The 20592-nt window shown below is 55.5% G+C and overlaps 1 protein-coding gene across 3 annotated transcripts in view; it reads right to left on the reverse strand.

Annotated features, from left to right (window-relative positions):
- The window catches only part of CTDP1 (CTD phosphatase subunit 1), a 32570-nt gene extending 16211 nt beyond the window's left edge, over positions 1–16359 (reverse strand). For 2 of the 3 annotated variants that reach the window (XM_066352693.1, XM_066352694.1), the window contains exons 1-10: positions 15669–16359; positions 11114–11197; positions 10606–10699; positions 9020–9148; positions 7096–7246; positions 6861–6951; positions 5067–5233; positions 3724–4716; positions 3324–3465; positions 2506–2709 (exon numbers count right to left, since the gene is read on the reverse strand). In XM_066352693.1, coding sequence (XP_066208790.1) covers positions 2506–2709; positions 3324–3465; positions 3724–4716; positions 5067–5233; positions 6861–6951; positions 7096–7246; positions 9020–9148; positions 10606–10699; positions 11114–11197; positions 15669–15958 — 2345 coding nt within the window. In that variant the 5' untranslated portion in view covers positions 15959–16359. The remainder of the gene's footprint in view (positions 1–2505; positions 2710–3323; positions 3466–3723; positions 4717–5066; positions 5234–6860; positions 6952–7095; positions 7247–9019; positions 9149–10605; positions 10700–11113; positions 11198–15668) is intronic. The other variant, XM_066352691.1, reaches the window with a different exon arrangement.
- Between the last annotated feature and the right edge of the window lie 4233 nt (positions 16360–20592).

The raw sequence follows: 20592 nt of genomic DNA on the forward strand, positions 1-20592 counted from the left end.
GATACTATGGACAGACCAGGAACCAGGAAGATCTCAAACTGAGGGCAACAGTCAGGAGATGTCAACTCTGAGAAGTCAAAACTGACAAAGGTTTTAAAGCATCCATGTTAAAAACGCTTCAACCAGAAGAAACAACAGCCTTGGTAAGAAAACAAGACATCAACCAACCAACCAACCAACCAACACAGTACCCTGGACAGGCTCAACATCATAATGGAGGGACAGAAGAAACAAAGCTAGTGACCCCAAAGATGGAACAGAACCCAACAGACTGAAAAGGAGAAACAAGCATGGCTCTGGGGACATGTGAGACGGGGAAAAAGGACTCACCCTGTCACAGGAGGCTGGGACAAGTAGCAAGGCTGCCTTCAGTTGGGCTGAGTGCATCCCAGACCCGAAGGGACTGGTTGCACAGCATGTGACACAGGCACATTTCTGACCCGAGACAAGGAGCAACCCTGCAGCAGCGAGAGCCAACGCTCCTCCACCCATGGGAACCACACTTGCAGGGCAGGTGAACAGAGAACGCTTGGCCCATGGACCCCGGAGAACACGGCGCCTTCATGATGGAGCGCCACTCATGTTTCCCCGCGACCAAGAAAGAGCAGAATGGCACAGGCCACAGGGCGACGGGACAAACCCGCCCCACTATGCTTCTGATGTCCCGACCTAGTGTCTGATGTGGTGGTGCCACAGAACTTCTACAGGACACAATGTGGAAGGTGCCCATGTGAGATATGTGTCAGGAAGGGCTCACAGTGACAATGCACAAACACTGACCACCATCCGGTGAGGAAGCACCATGTCCTCCCTCATCTCAGCAGCACCATCAACCACAGGATGCTTTTCTAACCATGTGAGCATCTTCTAGAAGAACAGGCAGAAAACCCACATAAACCCACTAAGGGAAAAAAAGGGTACGAGTGAGGAGGATGGCTCCATGGCCTTGCCTAAAGCGCTAAAGATAGCTTGATTACTGAGCAACAGAGCAGCGGCCCCAGATGGGCAGAGCATTGCTAGGTAGGGGGCTTGCCAGAAGATCCTGGTTAGGATGCATGCAAGAGTCTGCTTCTCTGCCTCTCCCTTAATTAAAAAAAAAAAGAATAAAAGGGGGTGAATTAAAGCAACACAGGGCAGCAGTTTGAGCGACCCCAATGGTGAGTCACCACAAGACAAGGACACCAGCGTGGTGACATGATGGACGTGACTGACACTGATGTGACTGATGCTGCACCTGCTGGCAGGACGAGAGTCCCAGCAAATCTGCCCAGTACCCAACACCACTTATAAAGGGACGCGCGGCCTCTAAGCCATGTCACGACGAGAGGTCACAACCTATCTCCACACATGGTGGTTAGTCAGTGACGATGCAGATAGTTACAAACAAACCACCAACCAGAAGCCCAGCGCAAACTGGCTAAGCCAGGGGTCTGCCCACCTGCACCTGGAGCCCTGCAGTAGGGTCAGTGCACCTCTCCTGGCTTTCAGGAGCTGCTCCTGTAGGGCTCTGGAGTGTCACTGTGGCTGAGGAAGGCCAAAGGGAGGCCTGCTGGCACGGGGACACTACTGCCTGTCTGGACCGCACCTGGTTCAAGGCAGGGCCACACGTCTATCACAAGAATTTTGAATCAAGGGCCGCCCATTTAAGTCTCAGGCCCCGCCCACAGCTGTTCACAGGGCGGGGTGGGTTGGGGACATGATCCTACACATAGAGAAGGGGAAGGGCATGTGCAAAAGACTCATGGGGGCGGCTCGGTCAGCAAGCACCCCCTTTGGGGAGCACCCAGGCTGGGCCACTTGGGTGTCTCTCCACCACATCCTGCTCATGGCCACCATCCCACACCTGCCCAACTGGCTGCAGGGCCGTCCTCCCTGGGGGTGAGAACAGATGCGAGAAGGCGCTGGCACTGATGGGGGGCGGGCGGGCGCGGTCCAGAGGCGGCTCTGCACAGGTCCGTGAATGGAGGTCTCCGTCCACCTGCTGCTCAGGCCTGTGCGGGTGGTGAGGACACCACACAGGGCTGGGCAGAGCTGTGCCCAGTGTGGAAGGGGGCCAGAAGCCAGCACAGCCCTGCCCAGGCCAGAGCCGCCCCCTCCCTCCCCACAGCTCTCCATCCTGTGGGAGGGGCACAGCTCAGGGAGAGACAGGGAGGATGCAGCCCAGTCCCCCAGGCCTGTCTCCTGCTGAGACAGGGCCAAGGACAGCACGGCACGTGTGCGGTCAGCAAGTGAACAGCCCGCGGAGGGCAGCCCCAAGCCAGCATGAGTGACCAGTGCGCCAGCTGACAGGCTGTACCAGACTGTCCGGTCCAGTCTGGAACTGACACGGGACAGAAAAATGTGCAGACAGGCCTGGCGTGAGTGTGGGAGGCGTTTTTCTGTGGGCAGCCAGAGCCCTCAGTCAGGCGCCAAGTCCAACTTAGATTGGACACAGCCCCAACTCCACACACTCGCCTCCCCCCACCGAGGTGCCTGGCCAGCAGGGGGCCCCGGTGACGGCTGTACCTGAAGGAGGAATGCTCCGTGGGGACCTGCAGGGAGCCGGGGGGCCCGGGGCCGGCCACGCCCTTGCGGATGAGCTTGCCTGTGCTGGCATCATAGATCCGGACGTCGGGGCCGGGCTGAGTCCTCGGATGCAGGGGTTTGGGGTGGAACAAGGCAGGCGGAAGCACCCCCTGCCTGTCAGGGAAGGCTGCAGGGCTGTCCTCCCTGGGGGCGAGAACAGATGTGAGAAGGCGCTGACACTGATGGGGGGGGGGGGCGGGCGTGGTCCAGAGGCGGCTCTGCACAGGTCCGTGAATGGAGGTCTCCATCCACCTGCTGCTCAGGCCTCTACTGGTGGTGAGGACACCACACAGGGCTGGGCAGAGGTGTGCCCGCAGGGACCTTGGCACACTGTGGCTTTCCTCACATCTTTCCCAGAGTTTTCCTTCTAAGCAGAGCATTCAAACCCCGACAGGGACAGGAAGCCTCCTTCCAGCCTCCCTCATAAACAGGCACTCCTGTGCAGTTCCTGCCACGGCCGGGCTGTCCCAATGTGAGCTCTGCAGCTGTATGCTCACATGACATCCTGCACTGTGGAAGCAACAGGGTCAGAGCCACTGCAGATCACGAGCTGCAGCCACGAGGAGAGCAGCCCCATTTCTTCCCAGGCTGAGAAGGCCACCTCTCCAGGGAGCCCGTGCGTGCGGGCCTGGGAGTGGCCCAGGGGACAGAGGAGGGAGGGCTCTGAGGGAAGCCATGACATCTGGACAGCGAGCCTGCCCTGGGTACACGTGCAGGGCCATAGTAGCGAGGCTGGCGGGCAGTCCCCAGTGGCTTACCTCTGTGTTCTGCCGTCGTCCTCGCTCAGCGGGAAAAGCTGCTCCTCCACCTTGTCCCAGCGCTCTAGGCAGCTCCACAGCCAGTCAGGGTTCACCACGTGTAGCTGCCCGCACGCCTGCGCCTGCCGCACCTTCTCCGTGCCTGAAGGACAACGACCTGCTGTCCAGGGGCCTGGCACCTGTGCACAGGGCCACGCCAGGACCCCAGGCCACACGGCAGACGCCACACTAGTCAGCCGGGGTCTCCCTAACACACAGTCACCAGGAAGACGCTTCTGAAAACTCCACATGAAACAGGAGCCCCGCTAGTTTCAAAGAGAGTGACCGCGGATGCCAACAGATGCACTCTGCCCAGCAGCCCCTGGTTGCCCGTGCCCCAGAGGCTTGACGCACCACTTACCCACCCGCGCAGCAATGAGGTGGGTGGCCCTGTCGGGGGCGTCGGGGTCCAGCACCAGCTGGGTGAGGATCCTGGCCCCGAGGGCCGTTGCGTGGTAGTGCTCCCGCGTCTTCTCCACCGGGAAGTTGGTGGGATGCAGCCCGCTGAATATGATGGCCACATCTGCCAGCACTCGGCTCTTCAGCTCAGGGACGATCTTCCGTATGTCGGGGGCCTCCTGAGTCTCTCCGCGCAGGTAGCGGTCGTACCTGGAGTAGTAGTCAGAGTGCACACGGGCGAGGATCTCCTCCAGGTGGACCAGGTGGTCGTCATCGTCGTCGTCATCCTCCTCTTCCTCCTCCTCCTCCTCCACGCTCTGATCCAGGGACTCGCCCACTGTGATGCCTGACTGCTCGCTGTTCTGGGACTCCGTCTCGGCCTCCTTCCTGTCCACAGAGCCGCCCGCCAGCCCACACAGACCATCTCGCTCGCCCTCGTCCTGCAGGTCCGGGTGGACGCCGGGCACAGGTTCCCTGCAGTGATTTGCCCCTGTGGGCCGCTCCCCGCCTGGGCCAGGCAGGCCACCGTGCTGCGTGACTCTCCCAGCATCCTGTGCAGCCTGAGGCTCCTTCTGGCCCCTCTTCTCCCTGCTTTCACCGTCAGAGGCGGCGGAGGATGGACCATCTGACTCACTGCCGCTCTCGCTGTCACTGGACAGGTCAAAGTCCAGGTCACTACCCACCGTGCCCTGTGTAGGCCGCTTTTCTGCCAAGGTCCGACCCTGCTGCTGAGCATACGCTGGGGGCCCCCTGCCATCGGCTGGGGGGACATGGGCGGCTGGCCGGGTGCCCTTCTCCTCCACTTGGCTAGGCGAGGCCCAGTCCCCGTTGAGCTCCCTTGCAGGCTTCCCAAGGCCGTTACTCTGCTCAACCCCGGGAACCTGCCTTCCCTCCTCAGGGTCCTTAATGGATGAAGCTTGGTCTGTGATGTCGGCACTTTTGGAAGGATGACTCACTGTGCAGAACACAAAATGGAAGATTACGATAACTTCCAGGATGTGTCCAGCACAGCCTGCCCTGGCCAGGCCACTGAGCCGCGCCCTGCAGGGACACTGGTCCTACTCTGTCCCACCCAGACCTCTTCGCCCCAACCATCTTATTTAACTACTCAATTAGAAAAATGTTCATGTCAATGCTATTAAAAACCCTAAGCTGAAACCAAATATCATGCTTTTCATTCTAACACAAACCCAACAGCCTATGACACTGAAACATAAACAAACACAAAGTAATTCTTAAATTCAGAGCAGTCACAACACAGATGGGAAGCAGAGGCCACACTGAGGCTGGAAGGAAGTCACCCACCTTTCCTTCTTGCCAGAGACTCGCGGGATCCAGGGGGGGCATTGATGTCCCCCGTGCCCTGGAAATAGACGTACTTCTTCACGGTGATCAGGTTGGGGGCAAACTTCCAGACGTCTTCTCGGTCGTCGATGATGCAAACCATCGAGTCTCCACAAGGAAAGAGATTTCTAGAAGTGAAAACGTATCAAAAATACTATCACTTACAAAACAAATCACCAATTCAAAGTTGTGATAGTTTTCTGGGCGACAGCAGACAGCACATGATTGAGGCAGACACAACTTCATGGAGGACTTTAGTTGTCATGTTTGCGTTGCCTCCAGAGAAAGTGACACCAAACAGCTGCCGTGTTCTCCACCATCTCGGAGAGTTCTCCACCATGCAGGAGTTAACACCCTCTCCTCAGAGGGCCAGGGGACAAGACAAAGCTCCAGTCCCAGCAAAGCCTCACGGACAATCTTGCATCAGTGGCCACATCCCAGTACCACTTCCTTTGCAAACACAGGTTATCTGCCCCCAGGCCAGCATGCTGAGGCCGGTTCCCATGGAGAGGATGGCAGTGCGGCCTGACTCAAGCACAGCTGGGTGAAATAACCATTCTGTGCCATGTACCCGCCTGGTGTCTTTTCAAGTCCTAAAAGGGGTCCTGTGTTTCCCACAGCTACTAGTACGTAGAGGAACAGAAATGTCAACAGGGTGCACAGGCTGCCCAGCGGCACAGGCACATTCTGCCACCTCACAGGGTCTCACCAACCTTCCCTTCCTGCCACACCTGTGAGAGCCAGAGCTGGCTTGCACCAAAATTCAGAGTGACAACGGCTTCTCACCTGTCTAGGATCAGAAGATAAACCAGGGGTCATGCCTGCCTGTTTGGGGCCTCCAGCTGCTAATAAGTAATAAAGGCCGCACTCTCCAGAAAGAAATGTTCATGTGTCCAAAATGAATATTCTTTTCCACAAGCCCGTTTTCCAGAAGAGAAACATAAGGAGCTGAAACGTCAGGCAGTCTCGAATATGGGGGCCAGCCTGTCCACTGTGGAGTAGGCCCTGCTCCTCCGACACTCCCGTTATGCATAGCTTCCCTGTAAGTCACTGCCACGGTCTCTCATCCTGCTTTTCCTCACCAATCCACTCAGTCTGACTCACAAACACGAGATCTGTTTCTGAAACAAGTACTTTTGGACTCTTAATTCATATTGACTTGAGAGATCTTGGCCTGTGTGGACGCCCCAGATCTGAACATGAACTGTCAGATGAGGGCGGCCAACACCAACCAAGAAGCCACTGAGGACACAGCCATGACTGTCTCACTGACCAGCCTTCTTAGGAGTCTATGTCCATGAAAATACGGGGAAACTGTTTAACCAGAGGAGATGTCTCCAAGGTATAAAGAGCCCCGTGGTTGGGGCAGGAGGCTGTCACAGAGGACAGGACAGGAAGGTGTGAGGTGACGGAAGGGGTGGGACGATGGCAGCGTGACCCAGAAAACTCCTAACACTGGAAGCATCAACAGCAGGCTACTTCCCGAGACCACATGGACGTGAAATGTCAATACCAGACACCCTAAACTTCATGACTGGTGGACAGCTCGCCCAGCACTCAGGAACTCTGGGTGCTGTCTGCCTGCCGTCACCTGTACTTCCTGCACCCAGCCCTGCTCCTGCTCTTGCCACTGCCTGGACACTCAAAGACAGGCAGGAGGAGCAGCCTGGTCATAAGACTGACCGCTGATGCGGCAAACGCAGGCTTTCCCACGGGACCAGCACAGTGAGCCTCGTGAGGATGGTAGGTACGTACCTGAGGTTCCCTGTTTTAGAAAACGGGTCAATACACTCATCCCGCGATAATATTCGGTGAGAAAAAAGCTTCTTCTCAGGGTCCAAAAAGCCTTTGAAAAGAAAACAGGACAAAGGTCACGCGTGTCTGAGACACACGGAGGCCCCGCTGAGCTGAGGGGTCCCAGCAGGGTGGGTGTGCCGCCAGGAGACGCAGGCTGCCTGGCCGGGGCTCCTCTGCCCACGTCACCACTCACCTGCGATCGTGTGAGCATAGAGCCGGCTCCCAAAGGTGAAGACGTGCAGCTCGTACAGCCTGGCCACCTTCTCCAGGAAGGCCCTGCAGTGCGGGCGCAGGCGCGTGTGCAGCATGGGCTCGCCCCGGCCCAGCTGGAAGTGCAAGATGCCCTGCGGAGAACGTCAGTTAGCAGAGCCCAAGAGCACGGGCGCCCACATCATGACAGGTCCAGGTGCATGCCGACCAATGCAGCACACGCTCCACTGGAGAGAGCTCAGACCCTCAGCACTGCCCACGGCAACTGCTGCCCGACAACCATGTGAGTGCCTGTGAAGCCACAGCACCCACCTGGCTCACACAGTGACTGCCCAGCGTAACGAAGGCAACTTCCCTGCTGCAAGCACAGGGACTACCTATGGCAGCAGTTCTCGCCTAAAGCCACAGGTTGAGAACCGCTGACCTATGGTGACTGTGCTGGCCACCCAGTTGCTGCAGTGTCACGAAAGGGCTACGAGGTCGCCAGCAGACCCTTCCAGTTCCTGACGGCTGCGTCCACGGGCTTTTGCTGCTGGTGGGTAAAGCGTGTACCCAAGGTGTTTCTTCAAATACCCACATCTATCAAACAGCAAAATCACCGCAGGGGGCTCAGAACAGACCCCCAGGAGTCTGCTGACAGTGGTGTCCCCAGTTGTCAAGGAAGTGAATCCAGGTCCCCACGCCAGTCAGTCTGCCTCACAGACTATTCACACACAAGGCTTTCCTAACTTGCACACACACCACGAGAGCTGGAACAGTGCCACCACAGCAGGTAGGCAGAACAGGTAACACCAACTTCCTTACACACGATCAAAATGTGAATAGCTCACTCCCCTTAGAAAGTCAACGCGACCCTTTCAATTCTGTAAGAACACTCTGAACAACCGGAACAGAAAAGTAAGTGACCTTAGGCTGAATTTGTTCCTCGCTCTGAGTCAGCCCTCATGATGAGGCTGCGCTGTTAAGAGAATTAGGAATATGAAAGTTTGTAAACAACTCTCATCCCACTCTACAGTTAAATAGTCCATACATGGCAATAAACATCCTTAAAAGCACAAGTTCGATCTACAAAGTTAAAAATTAAATTGTCTTTCTGAAGGTGCTCTGAGAGGTGGGCAAAACCTTGTCATCAGGTACCAAGCCCAGTGGAAGGACAGCCCGTGGGCAGGGCGTGGTGGAGGCCTGGGAGCACCAGGGTCAGCGGAGGAATGGCCATGCAGACGCCAGGCCACCTGGCTCTTCCAGACCACCCATCTGAGAAACGGGCATGCCACAACCAGTCCAAACTGTTTTACAAATGCCCAACGTCAAAAGCACAATAAACCCGGCCCCTCAGAGACACTGTCCCTGGTGCTGCCTTCACCAGACGGCTGAGCTCAGTGCTGGCTGGTCAGCAAGACGTCTGTCCAGGAGCACAGAAGTTAGAGACAGATAACAATCCCAGTGGTGCTGGAGTCTCCATGGTGGGAGAGCAGGAGCTGACACCAGCCTGCGCACAGGCACCTGTAGTGTGCAAAGCCTCCTGAAGGGGCCAGAATTCAACTTCTCGGCCTCCACACCCAGCACCAAGTTGAATAGGTTTCTGTCCTTCTGTTTCACTGGAGCATCCACACAGGGTGCTGTCCAGCCTTTCCTGTAGCCCAGGAACCCCCATCCCTGCCCCAACACTGCAGACCTTCCCAGAGGGCATACAGACCTGCTCATCTCCCCCAAGACCGCCCCCTCTGCCACCTCTGCTCTGGCTGCGCCCTGGGCCTTGCAGGTCTGTGAGCCATCAGCCCCAGAACTGACACAACCACATGTGAGCCTGAAATGCAATGGCTCAGATGAGGAGGAGCTGGGAGTCCACCCACGGTGTCCCCTGCGAGGACTATGCAGGAGACCCCGCGGGCTGCCAGTGCGCTCACTTTATTTGACATCTGCGGGCAGTGCTGCTCAGTGGTGTGGATCAGAGTCTGGTCCAGGTCGACCATGAGCACCAGCTTCCTGTTCCGATGCAGGCGCTGCTGGTCTTCCCTCCCCAGCTGCTCGGCTTGCTGCGGTCAGAACAAAAAAGACAAGTGACCATGTGAGCACACCTGGGTCCAGAATAAAATTCAATTTTATTGAAAAGAACAATTGAAGCTGAGCGTTCCTCCCGCCCACCAGTGGACACACTGTGTTCCATGTGGGCCCAGGGCTGCCCCCACTGCCTGGAGCCTGCTGTGTGACCTCCGCCCTATGCCCACCTCTACGTGTCACCAGGTGTGTAAACCAGTGACCAAGGAGGTAAAGGAAAGTGGTTCCTGTGAGAAGTCAGATGGACGCCCAGGGGCTGCAGAGCCAATGGGGAAGCGGGACGGGATGGGGGATGGGGACCACTGGGACGCCAGGCAGGGCAGCATGTGTGTGGATGCATCTCAGGTGCCTGGGGCTGGGCTTCACCTAGGAAAAGACCCAGGTGGATCCTAGAGATGGCACGGCCCAAGCGTTGCCCTGGCGGCCAGTGCAGATGCTGCTCCTGGAAGGCCTGGTCGACCTCCCTCAGCTGGGGGAGGGGACTGATGTGGCACGTGACAAAGACCGCAGGGCCTGCATCTCACTGTTCCTCCTGCAGGTGACACCCAGTCCCCGACTCATGCCAGCCTCCTCAGGTCACACAGAACTCAAGTCTGCTCCCAGCAGGTTCGGCCGACAGTGACTCTGATGGCGGAACAACAGGGGCCCACCCTTCTCCATTGCCCCCAACCCCCTAGATGTGTCTCACGCACACGTACTTACACCTGTTGAAAGCCCAGGAACTCAGAAACACCAGAATCCTGTCTCTGAAGTTTGGTATTTCTCACAAAATACAGCTATCTATCACTTAAAAACATACACCTAACAACTGTAACAATGTTTCACCCACTCACAAGGACTTGCAGCTCTGAAAGCACTTTACACTGGAGCTTCTATAAACCTCAGCCCAGATCTGTGCCTGCTCTGTCCTGGTGACGCTCACCCACCCCATCAGACCCTGACCACGAGTGGGACATGTCAGGGCCCTGGGACTCTGGGGACGTGTGAAAGAACAGGGGAGGTAGAACCATGCTTTCTGTCTGCGCAGACGCCTCCCCCTGGGCAGCAGGGCTTGCTGACACTCACTTGCACTGCCCCCAGCCCCCAGCCCTGCAGCTCTGCACGGTCCTCGTGCCCACATCTGCTCTGCCAGCACCGCCGATGTCCCCCACCCCACACGGCTCAGCTGCTCACGGGCTCCAGCCCCAGCCCCCCAACCAGAACCACTGCTCACAGCACAGCTCACCGAGCCCCTGTTCATGTGACTCATCCCTCCCGGCCAGGACCCGGCACCAGGGATCAGAGCTGCAGCCCCAGGGAGCAGGGAGCCAGTCCTCCCAGGCGGACTTTCATGGGAAAGAGACAAGTGCAACCCAAGTTGGCCTCCCAGGGGTTGCCTCAGGAACAAGGTGACTCTGGCCACCCTCTACCTGCACCAGGGCCACATGGCACTCACCTCGGAGCTCACCATCAGCTCCGGGACACTGTGCACCATCGACACAGTGGCCGTGGACAGCGGCACCTGCTGCCTCCCATTCTTGCTCTGCAGCCTGTGGAAGAGAGGCTGTGAGGCTCTCCAGCTGCCAGCAGAAGCACCTCATCTGCTCCGGTCAGCGTGCCGCCGGCACATAGAGCACAGGACACTGGTGACCCTGTGCTGACACACCTCTGCGTGGGAACAGCTGGCACAGCGCCCTCACACACGTGGGTTCAGCACGGCCCGGGGGCCCTCCAGGATGCGGCGCTGACAGGAGGGAGGTGCAGTCCGCTCAGCTGAGTCAAATGCATCAACCCACCTGCGCTTCCCTCCACATCGGTGACCAGGTGAGACGACCCTCGTCTGTGCGAGGTGCTGGGAAGGGCGCCTGCAGCTGCCATTGCGTTCCCCACCCCCCACCTGTGTCCTCGACCTTTCACCCCTACCCATGGTGCTGGTGCTGTGGCCACACCTGCTCGGTACTTACTGGGTCAGGTCTTGGCCGCATTCAGCGCACAAACCTTTCATGACGACTGGGTGGCTGCATCCTTCCACACGCACCAGAACCACCCTGGAAACCAGAATGAAGTGCAGAAGTCAGGAGGGAGGCCCCGGGACTCAGGTTTCTCACCATCCCCCAAAGGCCGATTCACCTGCTGGTCTCTCTCACAGAAAACACAACAAATCACATATGACAACGTGAACTCTGTCACAACTCCTCTTACATTTCTGATAAATAATTCACAAAAACAAACTTGGTAACTGTAACAAGAAACACTAACACCAACAAGTAGTGCAGGGCTGCCTCCTGGTTCTCAGCAGAAAGGCGGCACTGCATATACGTTTCCGGTGGAACCATCACATTAGTTCCAGTGTCTGTGACTTTATATTCACAACCAACCGGGACCGCGGGGTCCTGGGTGGGGCCTAGGGCCAGGGCCTCAGTGTCCCTGGTGCACCTGCAGCCTTTGACCCGTCAGTTCATCCCTTTTCCTGGGGAGCCCTCTTCCTCTGCGGAAAATCTGCCATAAATTCCCATCTTATTCAACAAGAGGGGCAGGACAGATAGCCCTACACTGGACCTCACAGCTCCTCACAGTGACCTCCCCTAGGAGCGTGGTCAATGCCTCCTGTCCCAGGCTCTCGCCTGTCCCTGGCTTGCCATCCACTCCTGAGGGCACCCTGCACTGCTTCAGCTCTCACCACTGGGTCTCGTGCTCTGGTTTCCAGGGCTGGCATCTGGGTCCAGACTTGGAACTCTGGCCCAGCTCTCCTTCTCCCCCCTCTGGCTCTGCAGCACCCCCACACCCCCAAACCCAGTCCTGACGTGGGCACCCCTTCTTCCAGTTACTCAGGCTCAGCCTCCCCCACAGGAGCCCCTGCACCCACTTCTCTAGTCTCACCACCTCACCCAGCCCTACCGGTAAGCCTGTGGACACCCTGCCTGTCCATGGGGTCCCACCCACTTCCTAGACTCCCTTTAAGTGCTCCCCAATTCAGGTTCCATCCCCACTGGGGACCCTCCCTTGTCCAACTTAAAGCAAGGGGACCTGCAGCCTTTCCCAAAAGTCAAAGGTGCATGTCCATCGCTGGCCAATAGGTCTTTTGAAGGAAGCTTGTGGGCCCCCTGAACCTGGTCATATCTCTCAGTTCACTCCTTGGAACGCTGGTGGAGGTTGAGAAACAGAGTCAATGGGTTCATTCACGTGTCTGCCAGGTTTAGAAGTGCCCGTGCTGCTTACACTTCACCACAGGTCCTGCGACCTACTACCCCCTGGAACACACAGGCCACACACCAATGATGGAAGGGCACCCAAGTTCACACTCACTCACTTCACTTATTTTTAAACTGAAATGCTCACAAATATCAGGGGATATTTTATTGCTTCATATTTATTTTGAAATATTCCCTAATTTTTGTGAGTTGGAGGATATATCTTCAGGAATTCTCAAAAATGCATGAGGATTTATTTCATCAATCGCCCCTAAAAATATTAACCTGAAGACACAGTTGGTGTGTTTCATACATTCCTTGATGGGAGTGGCGGCTCCAGCCAAGCCAGCGACCATGGGATCAAGTGTATGATCTCATGCTCAAGCTGGCGAGCCAATCCCATGAAACAGCTTCATTTAAAACACTCAACGTCTATTTTCCTTGATGTGTGACCTTTACACTTGAATACAGCACTTTATTCAAAACTCCATATACACAAGTATTAAGTGAGATGTTTTTGCATTTATTAAGCTCAAGATTTCCAACCTGAACTCACCCAAGCAGTGCCAAGCTGGGACGACAGGCACTGCCCCCCATGCTCGCTCAGTCTGCACCATGTTTCCCTCCAGGGCCTGGGTTCTTAAAGACCAGGACCCCAGCACAGGGCACGTGGTTACCAAGCAGGAAGGATAGGGGGCGGGGGGGAACTGGTGTGCAAATCATCAAATGCAAAACACACACCGTTTGTTCCCTGTCCTCAGAGCCTCCCGAATCAGAAAACAGCATGTTGCAACCCAGCAAAGTGCCCCCAGATGTGGAGCCCTTTCAGAAACCTCCTGCTTCACAAACAAAGTAGCACACGTGCTGACAGCACCACCACTGGGCTAAGGGGGGAGGGCTAAATGTTCAGAGACACAGACGTCCTGGCTGAAGATGAGGCGGAGGTTGCTGCAGGTGGCCCGGCCACCCCTGCCGGAGGTCTGCATGCCCGCAGCTGTCCAGCAGTCTCAGGAGCTCCTGCTGCTCTGGGAAAACAGCAGGGGGAGCCTGAGGCTCAGAGTCAGACTAGGCAGCATGGGCACACACAGATGGCACTGCCCAAGTCCTTCCATGACGGCATAGGACTGTCACAAAAGACTCAGACGTGTGGCTCCCCTACTCACGAATACACATACAAGGCCCAGGGATATATTGTGCTTTTCCCCCAAGAACAAGTACCAAACTCTCCTGAATTTGGTCTTTGTCAGCTTCCACATCTGCTCTGACAGGGAGGTCAGAGGTACAAGCGTACCAGCAAGGGCAAAGTGTTGGGGCTGGTGTCCCAGACTCTGCCGGCAGAGCGGGCACTCACTATATGAGGCTGGGCTGGGTGAGCCCAGCCTCCCTAAGCACTGAGTGTCCAACTAGCGGGCATCCTGGGAAATCAAGGGTAGTCGGCACCCAGATCCTGGTTTCTAAATGCCATTCTCCACCAGAAGGAAGCAGGGCTTCTTGGAAGATGGCTGATTCCAGGGCTAGGCCGGGACAGCTGGGGCTCAAGTACTACTTGTGTTAGGAAGCTGGGCCCTGCTTTGACTGACAGGGCCTTGTCAACCCCTTGAAGGGACTCCCACTGTCCAAATTTGGGATAATTTGGGCACCAAGACAAGTTACACTAATATAACCCACTGAATAAAACAAGAACCCATGAGTCCTCATTCATAAATCAATGGTTTGTACAGTAGAAAGCCAGTATTCCTCAGTTCTTAGAACTGTTCATTGCTAAGAATGACCGCTGATGCGAACAGCGGTGACAAAGGCAACAAGGACTACTCAGCTGGGTGAGCCTGGCTCTGCACTGGTGCTGTCCATGTACTCACTCACTCCTGCATCCCAGGAAAAACAGTACAGCTACCAGATTCTCAAAGAGCCCGTGATGAACCGATGCAGTGATACCCAAGATCTCAAATAACACAAACACAAAGGAACAACTCACTGCTGAGAACTTGTCATCAGATTACTTGCTTGGCTGATTGGTGAGGGTAATGCACTGGACCACTGATTCTCAACCAGCGAATGTCATCAAAGCACACAGCACATGGAGTTTCTCAGTAACTAGCGGTGACCAGTCACTGACCTGCCTGGGCCCCGGCAGCCTTCTTTATACAGAGAAACAGAACTGTACTGAGACCGGCTCTTCACCTCGGGGGCATTCTACACAGTAACACACCAGCATTATGCTTCACCTCCCATCAAGACTGGCAGGTTTACAGGCTCATTAGGGCCCAAGCGAAGGTCAGGTGAGATCTGACTTCAAAGTAGTGATGACAACACACAACAGTATGTCACACAGACAACAATGAGGACCTCCCTCTAAAGGAAGTCAGGCAGCCAGCTCCAGGAGACGGTGCTGTCCTGAGGCAGCATCCACCTCACCCACCTGCATTGAGCAGGTAGGTGTGGGTGCCTGAGCTGAAGGCCGAGGACCCCAGCCCCATCTCCAAAGGATGAGTAGGGAGAGTGGACGTAGGATGAGGCTCTCAGGGACAGGATAAAGGATGGGCTCATCCCATTCTATCCTGGTCCTCAGCTCTCGACAAGGGTGAGCTCAGCAGTTGAGGGTCAGTGCAAGCCACAGGGTTAGGGGAGGAGACCAGAGGGAGCAACATCACTAGAGGAAGGCAGGACTGAACAGAAGCTGAGTGCTGGGATACACTGGCCCCACAGAGGGAAGCTGTACACCAACCACTCTAGCAGGAGGTGGGGATACTCACGGACTCCACCTTTCTGTTCCTGACAATGAAAACCACAACGTGCACACTTCGAACCAATCTCAAGAGCACACGATGTATATACACTGACAGGTCCTCACGTCTCAAGAGAAAAAAACAGTATGTTTATATATGAGGTTAAAAGGAAGCACCAGCAACTGAGCCAATCCTAAGAGGACGTACTACACTACCACTTGCTCCCAGCTGCACCCCTTCCTGGAGTAATCATACTCCAGGAACACACCGGGTTTTACAACCGCGTCTCACCACGTTTACGAGAATCCGAGGGTTACACCCCCAGCAGTTCAAAGCGCGATGACAAGCGCGGAGCACGCTGATACGTCCTGTATTCGCTGTCGCCTCGAGTTTTCCTAACTTACAAGTGCGATGTCTTAGGGACAGGCACCTCTGACAGAAGAAGAACAATCGATTTCTAAGAAAACTCACAAGTAGTGACTGCAGTACAGCCTTAGAAAGGGGCTCGGATGCGCAGCGGGGTGGGGGAGCCCCTAGACCCGCTCCTGCCCAGAGCCCAGCCCAGGACCCCCGCCCGCTCGCCCTCCCCGGGACCCACTCACCCGGGAGCCACCACCTGGCCCGGCTGTGCGCACAGCTCCCGCACCACGCCGGCGCGCTCCGACCTCAGCCTGCGCTCGGGGCGCACGCAGCCCCCGGAGCCGGCGCGGGCAGGGGCGGGCCCGGCGGCGGCCTCGCACACGGCCAGCACCGAGCCGATGCGCACGGTCGCACCCGCCGCCACCTTCCACTCGAGCAGCCGTAGCGGTCCGGGGCCCGGGCAGCGCACCTCCGCCACGGCCGCCGGCGGGGTGCCCTCGGCGGAAACGCGGTCGACGAGTGGCGCCTCCATCGCGACCGGAGGGGTCGCTGCAAAGATGCGGGCGGGCGGGCGCTCAGGGCCCAGGGCCCATCGCGGACGGGCGGGCTGGAGACCCCGGCACAGGCGGCGACAGTGCCAGCGCTGCGATTCCCACTTCAGCACCGGCTTCCACCCGCCGCCGGGGTCCGCGCTACTTCCGGGACGGCGTGTGACGTCACGTTACGCCACGTGCGTGCTCCGAGGGGGCACGCGTGTAAACACAAGCCCACGCGGGGCCCGGGAGGCGCGGCACCAGCCACTGGTATCCGAGACATCCCAGGACCAAATCCGTGGAGCGCGGCCCGGTGGGGACAGTATTGCTGCGTTCGATTTACTCTGTGAGCACCAGTCCGGCATGCAGCGCGCGCCGCGGCCCCGCAGCTCCTTCTACGCGCTGAGGCCCGGGCGGGGCGGGGAATGGAGAGTGTTTTTAAACCATGAGCCCCGGCATGCACCGCGCGCCGCCTTACCGCGAATCCTTATCAGGCGCTGCGAGTCCCGGCGTGCAACGCGGGCTGCCAGCCTACCGACCCCTCTCTCTCTCTCTCTCTCTCTCTCTCTCTCTCAAAAGGCGGGCGGCCTGAGAACTACAAATCCCGGCATGCAACACGTACCGCCGGCCTACCGACCCCTCTCGCGCTTAGGCGGACGGCCTGAGAACTACGAGTCCCGGCATGCAACGCGGGCTGTTGAGCCGCGGACTCGCCAAGCTGGTGAGTGCCCCGGAGTCAGAGGGCGGTGGGCGTTTAACATTTCCCTGGGTCGCGTGTTTGGGGTGTTGTCCGAGCCGCCGGCCCACGTGCCCGCGTGGTGAGGTCTGCGTGTGGTCGCGGGTTCCTACTACTGAGCGATATTGCAAATTGTAGTGGTGACCTTGAAAGGCGTGGGTCGCAGTGGCGACTGGATCCCCGCCGCGCGGACCTGGTCTGGGACACTGGGATGTGTGAGCTGCGGGGCTGGCGCGCCCCTAGCTAGGGAACCAGAAACTGTTCGCAGTTTGAACCCTAGGGGAGCTTAGAGCTTCCGCGGTCGCGCCACGTTTGCGGGTTGATTCCCAATCAGGGCGTTCGTGAGAATCAGCCAATGAATGAATCTATAAGTGAAACAACGGATGTCTCTCTCTTTAAAGTCAAATAAAAAATTTGAAAAAGTGAATCTCATAGAACTTACTCTCTGTCCACCACGAAGTTAAATTATAAATCAACCTGGGAAATTCACAGATGGTTGGACATTAAACAATGCTATTTAGCCAGTGTATCAAAGAAGTCGCAGTAAGGGCATGTGAGTGAAAGGAAGAACAAATAGACTAACACTTGTGCGCTGCAGCTAATGCAGCGCTTAGAACATACCGCTAAAATATTTGTGTAAAGAGGAAGAAATAAGTCAATCTAGCCTTTGACCACAAGAAATCAGAAGAGAAGCAAATGAAACCCAAAGTGAACAGGCAAGAAAGAATTATTAGAGCAGAAATAAATTACAAATATTGATCAATTTATGACCTATGCAACTTAAAACCATTCAACTTTACGACCACAATCGCTAGCCACCACTGCTCGTGTCTGGCAGCGCAAGCATTGCCCAGCTGGGCATACAACAGTGCGGACCAACTTCCGGCAGCACTACCATCTCCGCGTGCACCATTTCAACTGTTATCCCAGACTCGGTACAGCAATTTGTTTTGTGTCTTGGATATTTTTCATCAAACCCCTCCCAAGATGTCTACCAAGAGGAAATTGTCTTTGCAAATATTAAAATTTTACATTCGTCAGGTTTAAGTAAAACACTGCATTACCAGTAACTGGTAATGCAGTGTTTTACTTAAACCTGATGAATGTAAAAATAAGAAACAAAATGGTGTAGAGATGATACAAATGGCATAAAATGAACAAATAAAATTATGATATATAACAATGAAAGAAAATTATGACAAAATATGACTTAAAGATTTTTATAACATCATTTCACAGTACTGTACATATAGCCTACTCAACTTACAACCAAATCGTGTTACGACTGGTCTGTCAGAACCAATCATGGCCATAAGTCAAGCACTAGCTGTAAATAGAAAAACAGTAGAGGAAATCTGTGAAACCAGAAGTTGATTCTCTGAATTGACAAAATTAGATGGATTGACTTAAGAAAGAGAGAAAAGGAATTACTAAAATTAGAAATGAAGGAGAAAATAGTACTGCTGACCTCACAGGAATGAACAGCTGTATGTCCATGAAGTTTAATAAGTTAGGTGAAGCCCTGGCCAAGGGCTCAGTTAGTTTGAGTGTGGTCCAGATATGCCAAGGTTGCAGGTTTGATCCCTGGTCAGGGCACATACAGTAATCAAGCAATGAGTGTATAAATAAGTGGAACAACAGATCGATGTCTCTCCTTCTCAAAAAAGAAAAGAGCCCTGGCCGGTTGGCTCAGTGGTAGAGCGTCGGCCTGGCGTGCAGGAGTCCCGGGTTCGATTCCCGGCCAGGGCACACAGGAGAAGTGCCCATCTGCTTCTCCACCCCTCCCCCTCTCCTTCCTCTCTGTCTCTCTCTTCCCCTCCCGCAGCCAAGGCTCCATTGGAGCAAAGTTGGCCCAGGCGCTGGATGGCTCTATGGCCTCTGCCTCAGGCGCTAGAATGGCTCTGGTTGCAACAGAGCAATGCCCCAGATGGACAGAGCATCGCCCCCTGGTGGGCATGCCGGATGGATCCCGGTCAGGCGCATGCAGGAGTCTGTCTGACTGCCTCCCTGTTTCCAACTTCAGAAAAATACAAAAAAAAAAAAAAAAGAAAGAAAGAAAAGAAAGGCTGTATGTAGCCCTATTTTCTCATGAATTCAGCATAAAAACACATCAAATATAAGCTAAATGACTGCACATAATGTCCCCTGGGCTTTAGAAAAAACCTCACAAAGATAGATGAAATTAATTCCTAGAAGAAAAAAATTACAGAAATTGAAGTAGAAAACAGGAGTAGAACTGCAAAGTAGAGTTAGGACTAATCTCACTGTTACAAAAAGCCTCACGCACCGGAGGAGCACCCATCTGCTTCTCCACCCTTCCTCCTCTCCTTTCTCTTCTGCTCCCGCAACCAAGGCTCCATTGGAGCAAAGTTGGTGGGGGGGGGGGGGTTGGAACTGAGGATGGATTGGTGGCCTCTGCCTCAGATGCTAGAATGGCTCTAGTTGCAAGGGAGCAAGAGCATCGCCCCCTGGTGGGCATGCCTGGTGGATGCCGGTAGGGCTCATGTGGGAGTCTGTCTTTGATTCCCTGCTTCTCACTTCAGAAGAAAAAAAAGCCTCACAGACTCTGGTCTTTCAGAGAGGGTTCTCCCTCCACACCTTTTACTCCCCACTTGTGTCCTAGCCCCCCTTCTGCCTCCTTGTCCTGCGAGTCTTCTCTGGAAGCTCCTCAGAGCCAGGTTCTCAGGTGCAGCAATGCAGATTTCACGCTATAAACTCGGGCACAGCACCGAGCCCTGCAGGATTCCCTAGCTCTAAGCTAATGCCCTGTGAGGAAAACCAGCTCCATTCTCGGGGCTCTCTTGTCTCCAGCCTGTCACAGCCTACATGGATGACTGGTCTTCACTCCGGCCAGTCTCTGCATCTTTGTTGCACTCAGGCTTGGACTCTGTCCACAGCCGTCAAACCAGCTCTCCCCTTTCTGGGATTTCCACTCTTCCAGCCCCCTTAGTCTCTGGACCTCGCTGCTGTCTCCTAAAGCTCGGTATACACAGGAACCTGTTTCACAAGCTCCCCCTCTGCATCCCACCTGGAGGAAGAAGACAATGTGTGGGCTTTTCACATGAGGAGGAGAGGAAATGGTGTTCTGGGCACGAGGACCATCAAGACTGAGGTTCTGGGGGTTCCCTCTACAGGGTCCTCTGCATCAGGAACAGGATGTTTGAAACAGGACTGAACATGAACTGATCCTGCAAAATCCTGACTTAATTAGTTTGGGCTGGGACCTGAGCATCAGGAGTTCTGCCTTCCGGGTTGTTCTCATGTGTGGCAGGTTCGAGAGCCACCTGTGGGCAATGGGTGTCACAAAAAGTGTGTAAGGAGATGCGTGAGTGTTTCTGCTCCTCAGAAAGTGCTGGCAGCTGAGGTCTGAGCGCCTGGAGGTCATCTCATTGGATAGCAGGGGTTGCAAGGAGGGCTTCTGAGTTACGGCTGCTGGGTGTTATCACTTGGGCAGGTTAGTAAGGAGTCCGACGTGGCTCCAGGAAGGAGACACACTGACCAAGAAGGGGGACAGCGGGCATGCACTGGGGAGAGGCACGATGGAGTGCCCTAGGCCTCTGCTACACCTGAGTTTCCTGGGCATGTAGTGTCATCAGCCCAGGTGGGAGAGTAGGGCCAGCGGAGCAAGTCCCTGGAGACACTGGGGGACGGAGCAAGTGACAGTGAGTGAGGGGAGTGTCTTTTTGGGAAAGGTTGCACTGAATACCTAACATGGGAGTGAACAAGTTAATGGAACCAGACACATTGATTTTATGCAACAGAGTTGCTCTGGGGTAGCGATGGCAACAGGCATTGATCACTCACTGCACACTGTAAAGTGTGCTTTGCAGCTGAAAAAGCGTGTGCGTGTGTGTGTGTGTGTGTGTGTGTGTGTATGGGAAAAAGAGCACAGGACCC

This window comes from Saccopteryx leptura, chromosome 11 (genome assembly GCF_036850995.1).
Source record: "Saccopteryx leptura isolate mSacLep1 chromosome 11, mSacLep1_pri_phased_curated, whole genome shotgun sequence".
NCBI lineage: Eukaryota > Metazoa > Chordata > Mammalia > Chiroptera > Emballonuridae > Saccopteryx > Saccopteryx leptura.